General features: G+C 58.0%; 1 protein-coding gene across 5 annotated transcripts in view; it reads right to left on the reverse strand.

Annotated features, from left to right (window-relative positions):
- Positions 1-18,716, reverse strand: part of IGSF21 (immunoglobin superfamily member 21) — a 240,438-nt gene that overhangs the window by 73,743 nt on the left and 147,979 nt on the right. For all 5 annotated transcript variants that reach the window (XM_070510910.1, XM_070510911.1, XM_070510915.1 and 2 more), the window contains exon 3: positions 8,471-8,592. In XM_070510910.1, the coding sequence (XP_070367011.1) occupies positions 8,471-8,592 (122 nt within the window). The remainder of the gene's footprint in view (positions 1-8,470; positions 8,593-18,716) is intronic.

Raw genomic sequence — 18,716 nt, forward strand, 5'->3', positions numbered from 1 at the left:
GGGCCGGCCTCTACCGTGGGAAGTGAGGGGACTTGGTGGAGGGCGGCACCCCTCTTTTAGGAGCACACGGAGGCCCAGCCTGTGAGAGCCGTGCGGGGCCGTGGAGAGGAATCGGGCCCTGTGGGAGTGGATAGCTGCAACCCGGCGTGCGCAGAGCTGAAGTGCGACATGCAGAGTGGTCCCGGAGCACGGCCAGCAGGACCCATTCTGCCCAGGGGGGCCGAGGGTCAGGGAGGGGACGGCTGGCCCAGCGGGCATTTGAGCCCGGCCTGGAAGCACTACAGGGCTCTAGAAAGGCAGAGAAGGACACAGAGCCACAGGAGGAGAGAAGTGGGAAACAGAAGTCAACACCTGGAGGGGGTAGGGGGAGGGAGCAGCAGGGCCAGGCGGGGAGCAGGGAGCAGGGGGTCTCCCACTCAATGGAGACTTTGGCGGAACAGGGGGAACGTGTCAAGCTAAACGGATTTCTCAGCAAGTCAGTGCAATTGAGGCCACCTGCTGAGGCTGCAGAGGAGACCCGGGGGCTCCTGGAGCCCCGCTTCTGGAGCCAGGATCGGGCATCTCTTGGTCTCCTTGGCCTGGGCACCCAGGTGCCTGGAACTGCCAGGAGGTGGCTATTTTTAAGGTGCTGACTGATGCTGGCATTCCCTGGGGGGACCAAGCATCCTGGGCCACGTGCTCAAGCATGTGCAAGTCAGGTTGGAGACACAAGGTCACACCTCCTCACTCAGTCATCTGAGTCTCCAGTGCCTGGCATCGGCCCTGGCATGGGCTGGACACTCAATGACTGTTTGTTGAATGAGCCTGCCCTCAATGGCCCAGGGACCCAATATGGCTCCAGTGGCCCATGGAGTGCCACAGCTTGGGTGTGAACCAGGCTTCACCCTGCATGAGCTGTGTGACCTTGGACAAGTGACTGCACCTCTTTGTTCTTCCGAATCATCATCTATACAACAGGATTCGATGAGTGTGAGATCTGCATTCCAAGGGGTGGTTGTTTGGGTTAAATGAGAGGATGGACAGGAAAGAGTTTTGCTGACTGTTTGAAATGATAATTCCACATTTGGATAACCTGTCAGCCTATTGATTCAACAAACCTTTGCTGAGGACCTGGGCTTCCATCCCAGGCCCTGTGCCAGGCGCTGGGGACCTAGAGATGAAGAAGGGAGGGTCCCCGCCCTCAGAGACAAGACCCAGAGAGGCAGGCGGGGAGGGGAGTCCAGGAGCCTCTGCATGGGGTCCCGCGGGACATCTGGCTCAGAAAGCAGGGGCACTGCCCGCCTTGGGGAAACAGCCGTGGCCAGAGCACCTTGCTCCGGGGTCCCCTGCTCCCCAGCAAGGCCTCACTTCCTGAGAAGCTGGCACAGGGCCTGGCACACGGCAGCTGCTATCACTCTACGATGACCAGGGTAGCCCGGGCGTGCGGGCGGCCCGGGCTCTGGAATCGGCCAGTGCCTGCGAGGCCGCCGGGTGGGGAGGTCACTGGCTCGTGCAACCCAAACAGGTCTGTTGGCCACGGACTGCTGGCAGTAACCAGCATTATCTGTGCCGTGCAGCCTCCCGCTGAATTCTTTGGCCCCGGCCGCACATCGGAGCAGATGGAAGGCGGCGTGCGGAGCAGAGCTTTCCAGATCCCGCTGCCAACATCTTCACCTGCAAGACTTTTGAAAGACTGCTTCCCCAGGCCCTGCTGCAGGCCACTCGAATAGAATTCCGTCTTGAGGGGGCCCAGGAATTGGTATTTTAAAGCAACTTCCAAGGTGGTCCTAACGCAGGGGGCCCCGTGGACAGGCCTGCGGTGTAGACACCCCCAGCTGGTGGCCCGTTGCTCAAGTGATGTAACTTGCAGCCTCGGCCGCCAGACTGAAAGCTCCCCTAGTGGCCCAGGGGGGAGCTGCAGCCCCCGGCTCCTGCAGGAATGCCTGGTTTTGAGGGGGAGCCTCCCACTGGGAGCCGAGGCCTGGGGCGCTCGACTCTGACGCCATGAGAGGCAGGATCTGTTCTGCACTCAGCGCTGAGAAGGGCTCAGAGTCGTCCTCACAATGTCACCGGCTCATTCGCCTTCCGGGCTGATTTCTGGGTGGGAGAGCGAGGAGCGGGTTTGCAGTGGGTCCGGGACTGGGCGTGACCCGGATAGTCTGTGCCATGAGGGCGGGGTCTGTGTCTGTCCTGTCGCCTGGTGCCCAGCACACGCCCGGCACATAGTAGGTACTCAACATGCGTTTGCTCAGTGGTCGAATGGATGAAAAAATGAATAACGTTTCATGTCGCCCCGCCTAGAACATCTGCTCCCGGCTCCTCTTTGTCTAAAACCTACTTCTGCTTCTAGGGCCGCTTCAAATGCCCCCTTCCCCGCGATCTCTCCGCCCCGGACGCTCACTGCACTCTCTCTGAGTCTCGCCTATGACAGCTATCACTTTATTACTTGAACTGTTAGCCATTTATCTCCGTGTTTTATCTCCCCTTTTCATGCCACAAATATTTATTGTTCCTCTTTAAATGCCAAGTAGGTGCTGGGGTTACTGAGACGATAAAGATGGAGTGGAGGCCCGGTGGGAGCTTAGAGGCTAATGGGCTGGGAGGGGGCCGGTTTTGAGCCCCAGGGAGGCAGGGGCTGCGCCCAGACCACCTCTGGGTCCTGTGTTCCCAGTGGTGCCTTGACTGCAGTAAATACACAACGCAAGCCGTCTGTCGAGTGAATAGTGAGAGGGTGCGTCTCAAAGCAATAAAGGAAGTGGCATTTCTTTCGCGTCCTCGGTCCTCCAGGCTCTTTTCTCATCTACTTGATTTCTCCCATGCCTCCCTCCCCTGATAAGTAGGAATTAGAAGGGTGTGACTGGCTGCTCTTCCTCCTGCCGGCCCCCAGACTTCCCCCACCTCCCAGATCCTCTGTGAAGGGCTTTGTCTTCTTCCCTGGCACCTCCCACCCACCCTCCACTCGCAACCAGGGTGAGCTTTACAAGACACGCATCACAGCAGAGGTCATAACCTTCAGTGGCTTCCAGGATGCTGAGAATAAGCGCCAGCTTGCTTCCTTGCTCCCTGAACTCTGGCCACGCTGGCGCTCTGGCAGCTCTTACTCCATGCCAAGCTCCTTCTGACCTCAGGACCTTTGCACCTGCTGTGCCTTCTACCTGGAATGCCCTTACTACCCCCAGCCCTGCCTGGCTGGCTTCTTTTTCTCCTGTAGATCTCTGCTTAGACGTCATCTCCCACGAGATCCCTTGTAGTCCCCACCCCCATTATTCTCATCATCCTCTGTCACGTTACCTTACTTCCTTCACCACACTCCTCGCCAGTGGTAAATATTTTCCCTTATAATTTTAGACACATTTTTGTAGCCTGTCTCTCCTCACCCCTCCACTGTAAACCTCACAAGAGCAGGTCTGATTATGTCTTGTTCGCCATTTTATCCCCAACGCCGTCCTGACGTGCAGCAGTTGCTCAATTCCCTCCTGAGGAATGAATGATGCAGAAGAGGGGGGAGGGAGCAGAGGCCTGAATTGCTCCTCCCTCAGTTTACCCAGCAGCATGAGGGGCTGCAGTGACAGAACCCCGCCACGGCCTCCATCACTAACTCGTCCACATCCCAGATATTGATGAATCATCTACAATGTGTTTGTTGGGGGGGGGGGGCGGTGATGGGCAGGGGGCTGGGGGACAACCGTGAAGACACCACGCCAGTCCCTCTGCTCATGGGATTGCCGCTCTGGCAGGGGAGGCAGGCTTTGAAGACCCAGTGTCAGGGCAGTGAGTGTATGGAGGGGAGTACACTGGGATATCTGAGCCAGTCTGGGCAGTCAGGACTGGCTTCCTGGAGGAAGCGGCATTTAAAAGGATGAGTAGGGTCTTGGCAAAGAGAGGTGGGCAAGGTGTCGGAGGGATGGGAGCACACTTAACCCTGGGGTCTAGATTTCCCTCACCGCCACATAGGCGCCAACGAGGCCTGCCTGGTGCTCCTCATGACATCCTGAGCAGACGGAATGGGACAAGGGACCACGGAGAGCTTCGGGAAACAGAAGGCATAGTGTGTGTGCGGGACAGGGATGGCTGAAGGCTCACTGTGATTCACCTTGACCTCCAAGGAGGTCACAGCTGCCGCCTGGGGGTGGCCACATTCTGCAGGGAGTAATGAGTTTGCCATCACAATCTTCCCCTCGGTGGGGGGACCCATCAACCCGCTGGATCTATGGCTGGCCTGGAGGAACAGGCGAACGGGGCCGAGGCAGGGCGTGTGAGGACAGGCGTGGAGGCCAGCGGACATGCAGGAGGCCAGGAGGCAGGACTGTCACCATGTTATACCTGCCCACTTAGGGGGACCCCTGAGAAGCAGGCCTAGGGACAAGGATTCGGGAAGGAGTGGCTGATTTGAGAGGGTGTCCCAGGAAGCTGGGAGGGAAAGGAAGGGAGCCAACACGGGTGCATCTTGGAGGTCATTCTGCGGGGGAGGGGGAGGCTCAGCCTGGCTGGGGAACTTGGGGTTGGGGGTGGGACAGAGGAGGACATGCATCCGGGTTGTCCCATCCAAGGGGCTAGGGGGCTGAGGACTCTCCCAACACCTCCCATCACTGCCCAGGCTGCTCCCGGGGACGCAGGCTCCCTGGCCCTCCTGGCCGGCCCTGCGTGCAGGCTGAGTGGGCTCCTGTGGCTGGAGAAACCCTGGGGAAGAGTCACGGGCGCTGTGGGCGGGCCAGACATCTGCCACACTCCCCTCGTCCCTACCACAGAAGGCTCCTTCCTACCCCACAGGTCATGGCCTGAGCGCCACCATCCCATGAGGCCCGGCCTGACCCAGCGCCCCAGTCCTTCCCAGCTCTGCGCCCTGCTTGCCCCCTCATCACACGATCGCCACGTGGACTCACATCTCTGTGGAACGTGCAGTGACAAATTTATCTGCGTTTTACTTTCCTTGTTGACTGTCGCCCCCCCGAGAATGCGAAGCTCTGCCTTTCTTGCTCCCACTGGATCCCCGGCACCGTGCACCATCCAGGCTCCTCGTAGGTGCTCAGTAAAACATCCTTTGCAGGAATAAATTACTGTCAATTGCAAGCTGGGAGGTCTGGGTTCTGAGGCTCAGGGCTAGAGAGGCATTTGGTAGACGGGCCTCTGGGGCGCTGGGAGGGGCAGTGACCTGTCCAAGGTCACACAACTGGGGTGTCCCGCCTGCACCCTCCCCCCACCCTGGGGGCAGAAGCCCTGTCACTCCAGCCGACTCTCATCCCTCCGGGAAGCCCCCCAGCGGGAGGAAGGGCTCTGGGAGTCCCTGGGGTTCCTCTCAGCTGCCTGGGAAATCGCTCTCGGCCATTTCTTCTAATCTTCTTAGCCTCATTCTCTCCCACTTTCCCAGCTGAAGGGGAAGCGGCTCAGACAGCTGTGGAGCTGGGATGCTCTCTAGTTGAGATGCATTAATTTGTGAATATCTTCATTTATATGTAAATGTGGAGTCCGGAGCCCCACCACCAGCCCTAATGGGGCCTGGCAGCCTGGAGAAGCAGCCCCCTCCAGCATGGCTGCTCCGGCTGGCAACTCTTTAGACTTCGAGAGAGTCTGCTCCTTCCTTCCCTTCCACTGTGGCCTCCTGGTGGCCCTCTCCCCTGCTGCTCTCTGCTGGGAGACCACCACTGCAACCAAGGCTTGTGGAGAAGGCGCTGGCCCCTAAGTCAGCATTGCTGTGTGACCTTGGGTAAGCCTCTTCCCCTCTCCGGGCCTCAGTTTCTTCAACAGTAAAATGAGGAAGGCAGCATGGCGTAGGGGTAGGATGAGGTGGGTTGGGGACTGACCAAGTGCATGTGGTTCCAGAGAGGGACAATTGACCCTGTCTGTAAAACCAAGACTATAGAAAATAATAATTCCTGCCTACATTCTCGGGGTAGTTTGTGCCGATCAAAAAAGAAAGAGTGCTGGGCCGGCCCGATGGCGCAGCAGTTAAGTGCACACATTCTGCTTCAGCGGCCTGGGGTCCGCTGGTTCGGATCCCAGGTGCAGACATGGCACCGCTTGGCAAGCCATGCTGTGGTAGGCGTCCCACATATAAAGTAGAGGAAGATGGGCACAGATGTGAGCTGAGGGCCAGTCTTCCTCAGCAAAAAGAGGAGGATTGGCAGCAGATGTTAGCTCTAGCTCAGGGCTAATCTTCCTCAAAAAAAAAAAAAATGCATATAAGGAGCCTTTATGAGATTTGAAAAAAGGTGAGCATTTTTTTATGGTGAGGGAGGAGGGTTTTTTCTGGGCAATTAACAGCAAACATGCATTGCTTGGCTGCCACGGCGTTTATGTGGATTAACTCAGGGATGCTCGCGAGGCTCCGGGGGCCTCTCACTGCTGTCATCGCTTTCAGAGACCCGGACGCTCAGGCACAGAGTCACCAACCCAGGATGACGATCCGTGAGGGGGTGGAGCAGCCAGGATTTGAACTCGGGCCACGGGACTTAAATGTCACAATCATCCGAAGCTGACTGCTTTCAGCCTGCTTCACAGGTGAGGAAACGGGTGCAGAAAGAGGGTAAGGCTCTCCTTCAAGGTCACTCAGCAGGAAGCAGCTGAGCCGGGATTTGAACCCAAGTCTTCCAGAAAGAGGGCTGTGCTCTGGCTGCTCCAGTGAGCATGAGAGGGTGGGGGTCAGGGATGTTCCGGGGGTCTCCAGGTTCCTTCCTGGCTTGGAAATCGGAGCCAAGGAGTCACCCTGGAGGCCACACCTGCGGCAGGCGGGGTGTGGGGGGTGACCAGAAGTGATGGGGTTCGCTGGGGGGCTTCTCAGAGAACCGTGATGGGGGGTGCACGGCGCTGGGTTCCCCGGAAGGTTCAAGGTGATCTGGATGTTCCCTTGCTGCCAAGGCCTCACTAGCGCCCAGAATAGTTGTTTTCTTCTCCAAAATGAGTTTCTACCTCCTTTTTCATCTTGATTGTGCCTGGCTTGTCTTAGGGGGGCTGTAACATCTCAAGGCGCCCCCCATCCTTTTTGGAAGCGGGTGCAGGAGGAATCGTAAACGGATGAATGAGGGCGTCCGTGCGGCCATTTGCACAGCTCTTCAGAATTGTTTCGGGTCCACATTCTCACCAGATCCCCCTACAAGCGCTCACTCGGAGCTCCCGGCACGAAGCCCAGAGCAGAGCCCGAAGGCCCTCCAGGGGAGCTGCCACCTTCCCACCTCACCCCGAGGGCAGGGAGGACCGCGTGCCGGACTCCCTGTGCCGGCTGGATGTGCCCTTTGCAATCTTCTTGTCCCATCTTCTAATTTCACCCCTGGAGAAACTGAGACCCAAAGGGCCGAGGAGCGTACCCAGGGTCATCCAGTCAATTTGCAAATTTCATTGTGCACCTACTGTGTGCCCGACCTTGTGCTGAGAGCTGGGGCTACAAGGTGAAGGAGAGCACCTGCTCTGCCCTAATGCTCACGGTCACAGAGAGGAGAACCCCCACCTGTGTGGCGAGTGGGGCCTCACGCTCCTGGGGGCAGCATAAGGCACTAAGTGGGAATGTTATGGGTGTCCCCTGGAGCACAGCGCGCACAGGCTCGTGTCTGCAGCAGCATCGCTCCGCGTGCCCAGCATAGTCGGGTCGTCCTCTACTTTGGAGCTGACTGCCACTTTCTGCCTGTCCACCAGGAGAACGTTTGGCTGTGGAGCGCGAACGAGCACACGTGTGCCCCTGTGAGATGCCCCCTTGTGGAGGGGTGGGGACTGGAGGAGCTGCAGTGTGGGTTTTGGGAGACATCAGTTTGCTGGGGTGAGGGGTGGTCTAAAGAAGGTGCCCGCAGGAGGGCTTCTTGAGTGGGGTTCTGAAGGCTGATGAGGAGTTTACCAGGTGAGCAAAGGAGACAGGCACTCTGGGAAGAGGGCCCAATGAGTGTAAAGGGTCAGTGGAATAAAACAGGACTGGGCCTGTGAGGGAGCACGCGGGAGGGCACCCACACACCAAGAACATGGCAGGGCTGGAATGCGATCTGCTATCCTAGTCTTCTAGAAACCGGGTAGACGCAGAAATATGAAGTACCTCTGTCCCCGAGGACTCTTCCCTCCCCTCCCTGTTTTCCTTCCCAGACTTGGGGCCCTTATGGCCCTGGAGCCCATGGGGAACAGCAGAACATGTTGCGTGGGCTTCTGAGTCAGGCAGAGCTGGTTCACGTTCAGCTCTGTCATTCCTGGCTGTGTGACCTCAGGCACAGTGCTCACCCTCTCTGGACCTCAGTGTCCTCACCTGGAAACCCGGTTTGGAAAACCCACCCGGCAGGACTGTTGGAGGAGCTGGCTGGGGACGCCAACGAGAAGGGTCGGCCCCATGTGCCTGAGCTGCGACTTGACCCCTCCCTGCGTCTTCCCTCTGGGGGACGTCCCCCTGGGCACTGGGTCCCACTTCAGCAACAGCCCCCGCTCTGCCGTCCAGGCCCGTGGAGGGTGGTCCCGGGAACCCCCGAGCGCGTGGCGGGACAGAGGAGAGGGGTGGCGGCGCGGCCCCGGCGCCAGGCCTCACCTCACGGTGGACTGGTACACCAGGTCCTCCCTCTTGCGGTAGCTCTCCATGTGCGAGTAGTTGGTGGAGAACATGGCGTCAAAGGTGAAGATCTTCTGCTTGATGGTGCCGCCGTCCGTCACCTGCAAGGGAGCAGAGGCGGCCACAGGTGAGCCTCGGCCAACCTGGCCAGCCCTTCCCCCAGGCAGTGAGCGGGCTCCCGGGGCCCCGGGGAGATGGATGCAGACGCCCGGAGGCCAGCAGCCCTGAGGCTCCACGAGGAGCCTCGGTGGGAGACGTCACAGCCGTCGCTGGAGCCCTGCCAGCTCATCCCCACTTTACTGGTGTGCATACTGAGGCTCTCCAGTGAAGGCGCTTCCTGAGGTCCCGCAGCTACGGCGACCCCCTTGGCCAGACCCGCAGAAACGATGAGCAAAGCCTGTGGAGCCACGGACGAGGCCAGAGAGTGTGAAGGTGTTTTGCAGAGCCAGCCACAGACGCGCAGCATGATCCCAAAGCCGTCCCTGCCCCAAGGAGAGAAGGAATGGGGGAGCAGGCTGGGCAGAGAGAGAGGAGGGGAACTGGAGGCCAGGGGCCGTCACCGGTGCAAAGACCTCAGGTGAGACAAATAAGCTAAAGTGCAATCATTTCAGATAAATCCTGCAAGGGGGAGGCCCAGAATGGCAGGGGAGCCCAGAGGAGGGGCAGCCCCCATTCTGGGGATAGGGTAGTCATGGAGGGCTTCCTGGAGGAAGCGATATCTAAGTTGCCTTCTCAAGGGAGAGTAGGAGCCAGCCTGGCAAAAGGTGGGAGTGCTTCCAGGCAAAGGGGACAGTAGTTGCAAAGGCCCTGGGCCAGGAAAGAGCAATGTGTGCTGGGTGAAAATAGACTGTAATGAGAGCGCCTGGGGCAGAAAGGAAGTGGAGAGGGAAGATGCTGGGGAGTGAAACACAAGTGAGATCATGGAGGGCCTGGGGCAAAGGAGCTCAACTCCCCCCGAGCAACAGTGTTGGAGGGCCACACTGGGATCCTGTGTACAAGCTCCCTCGGGCCTTAGGGTGAGGACGATGGAAGGGGCAGGGGCAGGTCTGGAGGCAGGAGGCTGTGGAGGACCCAATCCACTGCCTCGGGGATGGAGAGAGGGGACAGTGTGGGGGACTCATCCTTTTCTGGCTGCCCTTGGGACGGGTCACAGGGGAGATCATGGGGTCCCATTACCCCAGGAACACGGAGGCCCCGAGGGGGCAGGGGCCCTCAGAGGTGATGACAAAGGCCATGCTGGAAGACAAAGGCTGCTGAGGGGCCCAGCTGTCCACAGCTGCTTGAAAGCTGGACCCAAGTGTCCGGTGCCCGGCTGCCGCCCGCCCACGTCCCCGCGTCAGCCTGCCTCCCGCTAATGAAAGTGTTACTCCACAGAGCAGCAAGGTATGTGTTGTCACTGTTTCAATTATTTATCTGTTTACTCGGCTGCAGTTTTCCGCTTGTCTCAGCAACTCTATTATAGACGGGGAGCTTGCAGCCTGGCGCCGCTCAGCTGGGCTCCGCGCTAACAGCCTGCGACAGGGAGGCCACATGCCTGGGCCTGGAGAAGCGGAATTAACGCCCTGCGGCTCTGCGCGTGGAGGCGGGGGCAGGGGCTGGGATGGTGGCAGCCCGGGACGGGGGTTTCTCCAAGGGGCTGGGGTCAGGGGACGCTGGAAGCTGCTTCCCCCGCCCCACGGAGGCAGACACTGGAGCTTGGAGCTGTCGCCTTCCCGGGAGGACAGGCCCTGGGTGCCGCTGCACTCCTCTGGGCCCACCTGGACTCAAGCTGCCTTGGACCGTATCACTCCGGCCTAGGCGGTGTGGCTACTGGTTTAGGGGATACAGATTCGGTGCCCTCCAACCAGCATTTATTGAGCGCCAGCTGTGTGCCAGGCACGGGCCACATCAGTATGGATCACCCTTCCTAGACTGCAAACTCATGAAGAATAAGGAGGCCTCTGTACTGCGGGCCCCGGGGAGTCCTGGCTGGCGAGGGTTGGAAGAATGATAACACGTCCCCAAGCTCCGGGGGGCGGGGAGTTGACACTGGCACCTAGCAGTTGAGGCCAGAGATGCTGAAAGCACCCTACGATGCACAGGAGAGCCCCCCAAAGAATTATCTGGCCCGAAATGTCAACAGTGCTGAGGGTGAGCAGACCACTTTGTGTGGATGCCCAATGTCCCCGGAAAGTGAGTAGAAGAGACGATAATTTTCCCATTTTGCAAATGCAGAAACTGAGGCATGGAGAGGTAAAGCGGTTCAGCCGAGGCCCCACAGGGGTCAAGCTCTGGCTCCCAGACCAGCGTTCACATCCCCCCCACGAGGCCGAAAATGTCTGTGGAAGAATTAAATGCCTCTCCAACCCTCCCTCTGCCCCCAGCGCCGCTCATTCTGAGGGAGGACGTCAGGCGCCCAGCAGAGGCTGGAGGAATTTTCTCCCAAACTCATCCGCCTGGAAGGCGTCCTGCTGTCTGACTTGCAGCCTTACCCCCTTTTTTTTATCTCCTCCTAAACGCCGCAGCCCTTATCGTCCCATCTCAAATTTCACTCCATTTTTTTTTTATTATACAAAGGAGAAAAAAAAACCTGTCGGTAAAACTGTCTCCTCAAATTTATTCGCCGGGACTGAGGGTTTTATTACTAGGAAAATACACCCGCGCCCCACACGTCCACACATACCCACACGCCCCAGATAAAGCACCCAAGAATTATCTGAGCCATAAATCGCTGCTTCAGGCCGAGGGACAGGGGAGTTTCAAGGACGCACCTAGTTTTCCTTTGGTTTTATTTACATCTTTTTCTCCGGGGCAATGTCTGGAGCCCACTGTCAGCCTCAGGAGTAGGTGACGGCTGCCAGCTTCTGTGACGCTGGCCTCGGGCAGTGGGAGACAGGTGCTTATGCCCTGCTGCCACGACATCACCTCCCCCTTCCTGCTGTGGCTCTCACCTCCCTTGGCCTCAGGGAATGTCCAGGAAAGGAGGAGACGAATCCACCCTCCCATCCAGGCCAGCGGGCGAGTGGCTATTTGCAGGGAGGTTTTTCTGTAGCTCCTGGTGGTGAGAGGCCCCCAGACAGAGGCTGGGTGGGGGGCAGGTTATCATAGGCACGGGCAGTGGGCGTGGTGAGCATCAGGTGGGGAGTGTGCTGGAAGACACCTTCCCTTTGATTCTGGAAACATTCCCCAGGCCTAAGACATGTGGGCAGAGTTCTAGGCCCCATGAGAGAGGAAGAAATGAATTTCAGACATGGCTGCAGCCCATCGTGAGCTTATTCGCGGTCTAGTCGGGGAGATACACGGCCCACAATTAGCCGAGACCAGAGTCAGGAAGTAACAGGTATCTGCCAAGTGTCATCTGATGCCCATGGAGGAGCCAAGAATTCCTTTGGAAGGAGGGGTAATCACAGAAGGCTTCCTGGGGGAGGTGGCCCCTCTTCAGGGAGTGCTCAGCGTCTGGTTGTCTCTGCCTGTCTACGGGAGGCTTTTGAGCAAGAAACAAGACTGACTTTCCTCCACCCCTAGTCCATCTCTTGATTTCTGTTACTAACTTTATGCTCTCGAGCAAGTACCAGGAGGCAGGCTGGTCTCGGGCTCCGAGACACTTCCTTGGTGCCATAGCGGGTGGAACCACGAGGACAGGGCAGACAGTGGACAGCAAAGCTTGTGGGGCAGACGAGGGGCTGTCCCGGAAAGCCAAGGCCTGAGGATGTGCGGGTTTTCCCTCCCCCAGAGGGAGATGTGCTTGTGTTCAACAGATTTTTATTGAATCAATAAATAGGCCCTTGAATGTGAGCCACTCCTAGAATATAAACTCTATGGGGCAGGGTCTTTGTCTGTCCTGTTTATTGCTCTGTCCCCAGAGTTGGGCATGCGGTACTCACTCACATGTTTGTTGAGTGAATGAATGAATGTGCCAAGCACTGAGGCTACTGTGAGGAACAGGGAAAACACTCCTGCTGCTCTTCAATACACGCTCGCCCAGGATAGCCTGCTGTGCCTGCCCCGACCTGGCCAGGGCTGCCTGGAGGAGCAGCCCGGCCCAGCGGGAAGGGGGCCCGGACCACCTGTGCCGAGACGCTCCAAAAGGAGCCAGCGTGAACCTGAGCGGCTCTTTCTCAGATCCTAGCTTTAACGCCTTCCACTCCAGGAAAGCATCCTGATCACGCGAAGAGCACAGCTGGACCAGAGAAGTGGCCGTGAGCATGGCCAGGGGAAAGAATTCAAGTCCTAAGCAGCGTCTACACGGGCTTGACCGTGTGCACGAGCCCTCCCTCCAGGATGTCATTTGGATTCTCAGGTCTGCGCGCTCCAGGAGCCGTGTCCCCCACGGCCTGGCACATGAACTGTCCTGGGAGACGTGTCCCATCAACCCCATTTTGCAGATGAAGAAGCAGAGGCCAAGACAGAGGCAAGTGGCTGCACAGGTAAGCGGGGGCTGACTCCTCAGCATGAGTTCATGGGAAACGGAGAAGTAGTGGACCCATTTGGGGACTGGGGACATGAAGACGCCTGGTGTAATGGGAAGTGCAGAAGCTTTGGGAGTCGCACAGCCTTCGGTTCAAGTGCCAGCTCTGCCTCTTTCATCTTATTGCTATGTGACCTTGGAGAGGTCTCTGTGCCTCCGTTTCCTCTTCTGCAAAATGGGAATGATAACAGCTACCTGCAGGGCACTTGCATGAGAATTCAGCACGTATGGCCGCACGCACAGAGAGCCTAGGCATTGCTGGGCACACGGTGATGGTCCCGGTGATGGAGTTGATAGTATTGATGGGGTGCTAACTATGGGCCAAGTGCCGTTTGCAAGCACTATGTCATGCACGCACAGGAGGAAGTGTTCAGTGCACGTTAGCCACTATTGATTTTTATTTAGGTCCAAAGTAAAGAGGTTGCTCAGGTGGGAAGACGCTGATGGAGGCAGCAGGTGCTCAAGAATGGGTGGCTTCCCCTGCAACCCTGACAGCACTTCAGCCATGATTTCCCCAAATGGTCAGCTACACTCTGTGGCAGGGACTGAGAAGGTGGAACCCTGAGTTCTAAATCCCATAGGCTGTCTCTGCACTGACCCCCTCTCCAGGCCTCAGTTTCCCGAAATGCTCTGAGGGCCATTTCTACCCTGAAAGCCCAAACGCTCTGATTCTAGAACAGCCGGCCCTACAGACCAGCAGGGTTCAATAGTTGCCGACAGTCCCAGGGCCCCCGGCTGCGCACCCCCCCCCCCCACCCGCCACCAGCCAATCTGGGTTCCACCAGGCTGGGTGGATTTCCAAGTGGAGCCACCGAAGCAAGGCAAATGGACATAGTCCAGCCTGAAGAAAGAGAGCCGGCAACTGGGGTTTTTCATTTGGAAAACAAATAGGTCTCCAGCTCCAGCCTCCGCACCCACGTTCCTGGGTGCCAGCATCCGGGAGAGGAAAAAAAGAAAGGAGGGAAAAATCACCTCCTCCAGCCACCTCCTTCTCTTTGTGTTCCACAAAACCAATTACAGGTTGGAAATAGCTGTAATAAACTTGATATCCCACTTATGGGCCAATCCCGCCACGGCTGGAAAATGTAATAGTGGCAGAGAGCGAAAACTGCCGGTGTGTTCGAGGAGCTGTTTAAATTGCCTGCCTGCATTACTCCAACACCCCTCCAGCCGGGAAGGAATTTGCTTCCTGGAAATGGAGCAGCTGAGGTCTCCAGGGCTGGGCAGCACGAGGGAGGGTTGGCAGGGTGGGTCTTAATGAACTGATTAGACATGGAGAGCGGATGGCGCCTGGGTCCTCAAGCCGGGCGGCCCAGGTTCAGATCCGAGCATAGGCAGCTCATGCTCCCTGGCCATAAAATGGGCAAGGGCTACGCCTGCCCCACGGGGTTGTCGCCCGGGGTGGGGAAGGGACACTTATTCGGTAATGAAAGTGACAGACGTTAGCTAGAACCCTGTGCCCAGCATGCAGAGACTCCATCTTGCTGTGGGCGCTGTCACTTCCTGGCTCTGGGTTCAGTGTCCTCATCTGTGGAATGAGGGATGTTCATCGAACCCACGCCCCAGAGTTGTTAGAAATACGGAAAGGACCAAATATATGTGAAAGTGTCTTTTAAAATGTGAATTTACTGCTCTGTTCCTAGTACTTTGGTAAGTGATGAAGAGCACATCTGGAAACTTCTGCCATGGAACCGTCACCGAGAGGTCCCTCCCCATCTCACTCCACTCCCCAGACCTAGCCTGGGGACTGGCGGAGAGTATGTCCTTAACGTACGTTTGTGGAGTGAATAAATGAGTCAGCCAGTGAAGGGATGGACTGAAGTCCACGTAAGCAGACCTATCTCCATCCAGCCACTCTGAAATTACGCTGAGACACTCCCTCCGAGGCCTGGTGCAAAGACGGCGCCAGGTCACCGAGCGTTCACGGGGGCTTCCTCCGATCGGGTCAACCCCAGCCCGGGCTCAAGCCGCTTGTGCGCATTCCGGCATTTGCTTATTGACTGAGCTCCTTTCACGACCTGTGCTTGAGTCCGAGAGTAAAGCCGCAGACACAGCAAGGAGACAGCAGAGAAAGGCAGTCACCTCGCTTAAATTTCCGCTGGCCATTTTCCAGTTCCTCCGGTGGAACCTGAAGGCCAGGAGGGCTGCGACTTTGTTGTGTCCGACGTTGTATCCCTAACTCCTAGAGTAGGGTCTGCCACATAGGGAGCTCTCAGTCAGTACTTTTTATAGACATGAACACCTTTTTCAGAGGTGCAAAAATTAGGGCTGGCGAAGGGCTGCCTCTTTCCCAGGCTGCCCAGCTGGCAAATGGAGGAGCGGAGGTTGGCACCTGGGGCTGGTCCGAGGTTCAGATAGGAAGCGGCTCAGGCAGTAGAGTTGGGTTAAGCATTGGGTAGCGGGCAAGGAAGGGCATGGGTATTCTAGGCAGAGGGACACCTGGGCAGGGGTGCAGGGCATGGGACCACCTGCTCAGGGAGGAGGGACAAGCAGGAAGGTGGAGAGGAAGCAGGGGCCAGTGATGCAGCCTCCCCGTGGCCTGCTGTGTAGGGGGAGGGGCACAGGGTTCCTGTCTTCCTTGTTGCCATGGTGACCCTGGACCACTGTTCCGGGAGACCTCCCGCCCACCTGGGCTCCATCCTGAGTCTGCTCTTGCAGCTCCTGGGCCCAGGAGCCGGGCCAGAGGAACAGCCACAGAGACGGAGGTGCTTGCTCCCCTGGGCTTGGGGGAGGAGGATACTGGTTCCCAAGCACACAGGAGGGGGACATCATCGAGTCAGGTGCCACCCACCTCTCTGGGTGGCCGATTCCACCCCTATTCTGTCTCCCTTGTGAGTCCCAGCTTCCGGCAGGGCTGGGCTCGAGGTAATTGGTTTCCTCTCGTGTATGCAGGAGATCCGGTTTTGACAGAGACAGCTGGTGTCATAAATTGCCTTGTCTCATCTGGTTACCGCGTGATGGCAGACGGCAGCTCAGGGATGGGGCGTGGGGCAGGCCGAGGGCCCAGGAGGCCAGGGAGAATGGCAGGCAGGAGAGCGGCTGCTGGCTTTGGGAGCCCCACACACAGGGCCAGGTGCTTATGCCAGCGTGAGGAGGTGTGTGTGTAAGTGGTGTGAGCAGAGTGGCATGTGGAGCCCTGGGAGCTGCCAGCGGCCGGCTCGTGTGGCTGAGCACATGTGTGAACGAGAAAGCCTGTGTTCAGGGGAGTGGGTGTGTCCGTGTCTCAGCAGGGGTGGGTGTATAAATCTGCGTGCTTCTGGGCTGCATATGAGGATGCGTGTGTGTGTGTGTAAAGCAAAGTAATGGTGAGAATGTTTGGTATAGTCCTAGGTGTTTGGGGAAGAAATGAGGGCTTACGGGCATGTAAGAGAGGTCGCGTGTGTGCGTGTTCAGGGTTGTGTGTCAGCTTGTGGATTCATGGTGTGTGTGCATGCATGATGCCTGCACTCATAACGTAAGCCCAGTTTACATGCCTCATTCCCTCCGGGCCGGGGGGTTGGGGGATGTCAACTAGGGTGCATGTGTGAGGGGCTATGTTTCTGAGAAATGCTGAGCTCTATCTACCAGGGTGGGGGACAGCCAACCCTGCCCCCTTGTCATCTCCCACCTCAGGCAGGCTCCCACCCGTCAAATGCAAAGTCACAGTCAGGACCCAGCCACCCGATCCTCACACTCCACCAGACACAGGCTTGGATGGCCTGAGATCTCTCTCTCCATCTCCCGTGCACCCCCTGGGACCCACGCTGCGGGGTTGGCAGGCAAGAAGCAAGAGGCAGGAAGGGCCTGGAGAGATGCACAGCAGGGTCCCCTGCCAGGTGGGAGCAGGGTTTGAAGGTGTCGGTTCCCTTAAAGGCCCACCCCAGAGATTCCAATTCAGCGAGTCCTGGTAAAGTCTGGAGTTTGCACTTTGAACGTGCCCGATGGGGACAGTCAGATACAGCGGTCAGGCACCGCCACTGGGAGACACTGTGCTAACCCCCGGGGCCCTCCCCCATCCGGGGTCTCTGCACCTTTCTCAGGTGGCTGCCAACTGCCAGCCCTTAGAGCCCTGGGAGCCCGGCCACTCAGAGCAGGAGGGACCCTTGACTGAGCCATCGAGGCCCCTCACTTTACAGAAGGCCAAACTGAGGCCCAGAGAGGGGAAGGACATGTGTCGGGCCACACAGGAAGGAGGAGGCAGGGCTGGGAGCCAGGTCCTTGGCTCTGAAGCACCTCCTCCTTGCACTACACGCCTTTGATGCTGGGAATCCAGACCCCAGAAACCAAGGTTCGCCATCCGGTGCTGTGCAGCTGCGGCCCCGGGGACATTCTGCCCATCCTCTGCCTTTGGGTCAGGGTGGTCATGTCCTGCTGCTGGCTGCCTCTTCCCTTCCTCCTGACAAGGGTCCCCAGCCTTAGAGATGAGGGCTCCTTCCCTGTCAAGTTCTGCAAGCAGTGGGGCTGGGATGGAGGGGGTAGGAGGAAGGAGGGACTTTGTCACGCATCTGGTATCTCCCCGAAGGCCACTCCTAGTTACCTGCCCTCAGCCTTCATTCCTCTAACCCAAGTGACCTCAACTTCTCATTCATTCATTCATTCATTCATTCATTTGTTCATTCTCTTGTTCATTCAGCACTTCCGGGGGCCAGGCCTGCCGACAGAAGGTGGCATCAGACAGGGTCCTGGCCCTGAAGGAGCTCACAGAAAGGGAGGGCAAGGGCATCACAGAGAGAAACGTGAGCAACATGTGCTCACCCCACCATGGGTGCCCCGGTGTGGCATGGAGACGGCACGGGGCAGGGGGAGCAGTGGGTGCTACCAGGGAGGCTCAGGGAAGCCCCCGCACAAGAAGGCACACGAGCCGTGCCTTGGAGGGTGGAGACTCTGCAGGGCCGACAAGTGGAGACAGGAGGGCCCTCTGGGCGTGGAGGGCGGCCGGGCGAAGTTACAAGAGAAGGCAAGGTTCAGGAGAAGAGCGATCGCGGGTCCAGGATGGGCTCTGCGAGATGCTGGGAGGGATGTAAGGATGCAGAGCCGGGCTGGGGAGCAGGGCCCGGCGGGCAGCGTTGGGCTGCACACCTACGGAGTCTGGGTTTGGTGAGTGGAAGCTTTGGGTTCAAACCGAATTCCAGACTTCGGGCAAGTCACTTCACAGCCCCTGCCTCAGTTTCTTCATCTACAGAATGGGGATAACAGCAGTCCCACCTCATAGGAGGCTGGAGGATGAACTGAATTCTTCTGCACAACAGTGCTTAGAAAGGTGCCTGGCATACAATAAACGCTCTATAAGTGCATGCTCGTTTATTAGTTGTAAAATGCTCAGCACGGTAGATATTACATAGTAGATATTATTATTGCTATTATTTTATGGGAGGGAGATGGGGAGCCATAGAAGTCTTCAAGCAGGGGAAGGACAGTTCCCGCCAGGGTCAGGAAGATCCCCCTGGCCGCCGTGTGGACAATGGATCCAGGGGCAAGTCAGTCTGGCCTTGGGGAGAGGAACAGAGAGGAGACCATTTCTCCACCCTCTTTTTGGGCTACAACTTGATTTTTGGACCCCACGAGCTGACCGGGCAGGTGTCTGTTTGGGGTGGGGGCACAGCTGAGTCCGGTCTGAGCCCAGTATCTGTGTATCTGTGTGGGAGGCTCGGCTCCCATCCCCGGCCTGTGGCCCCTGCCCCCCACCCCGTGGTGTCCCACAGCAGCCATGCTCAGCCCTTCGTCCTGGTGCCACCCCCTGGGCTGCCTGTCAGCAAGTACACCTGTGTGGACAGGTTGTGTCCGGCGAGAATTCATCAC

Source organism: Equus asinus, chromosome 5 (genome assembly GCF_041296235.1).
Source record: "Equus asinus isolate D_3611 breed Donkey chromosome 5, EquAss-T2T_v2, whole genome shotgun sequence".
Classification (NCBI taxonomy): domain Eukaryota; kingdom Metazoa; phylum Chordata; class Mammalia; order Perissodactyla; family Equidae; genus Equus; species Equus asinus.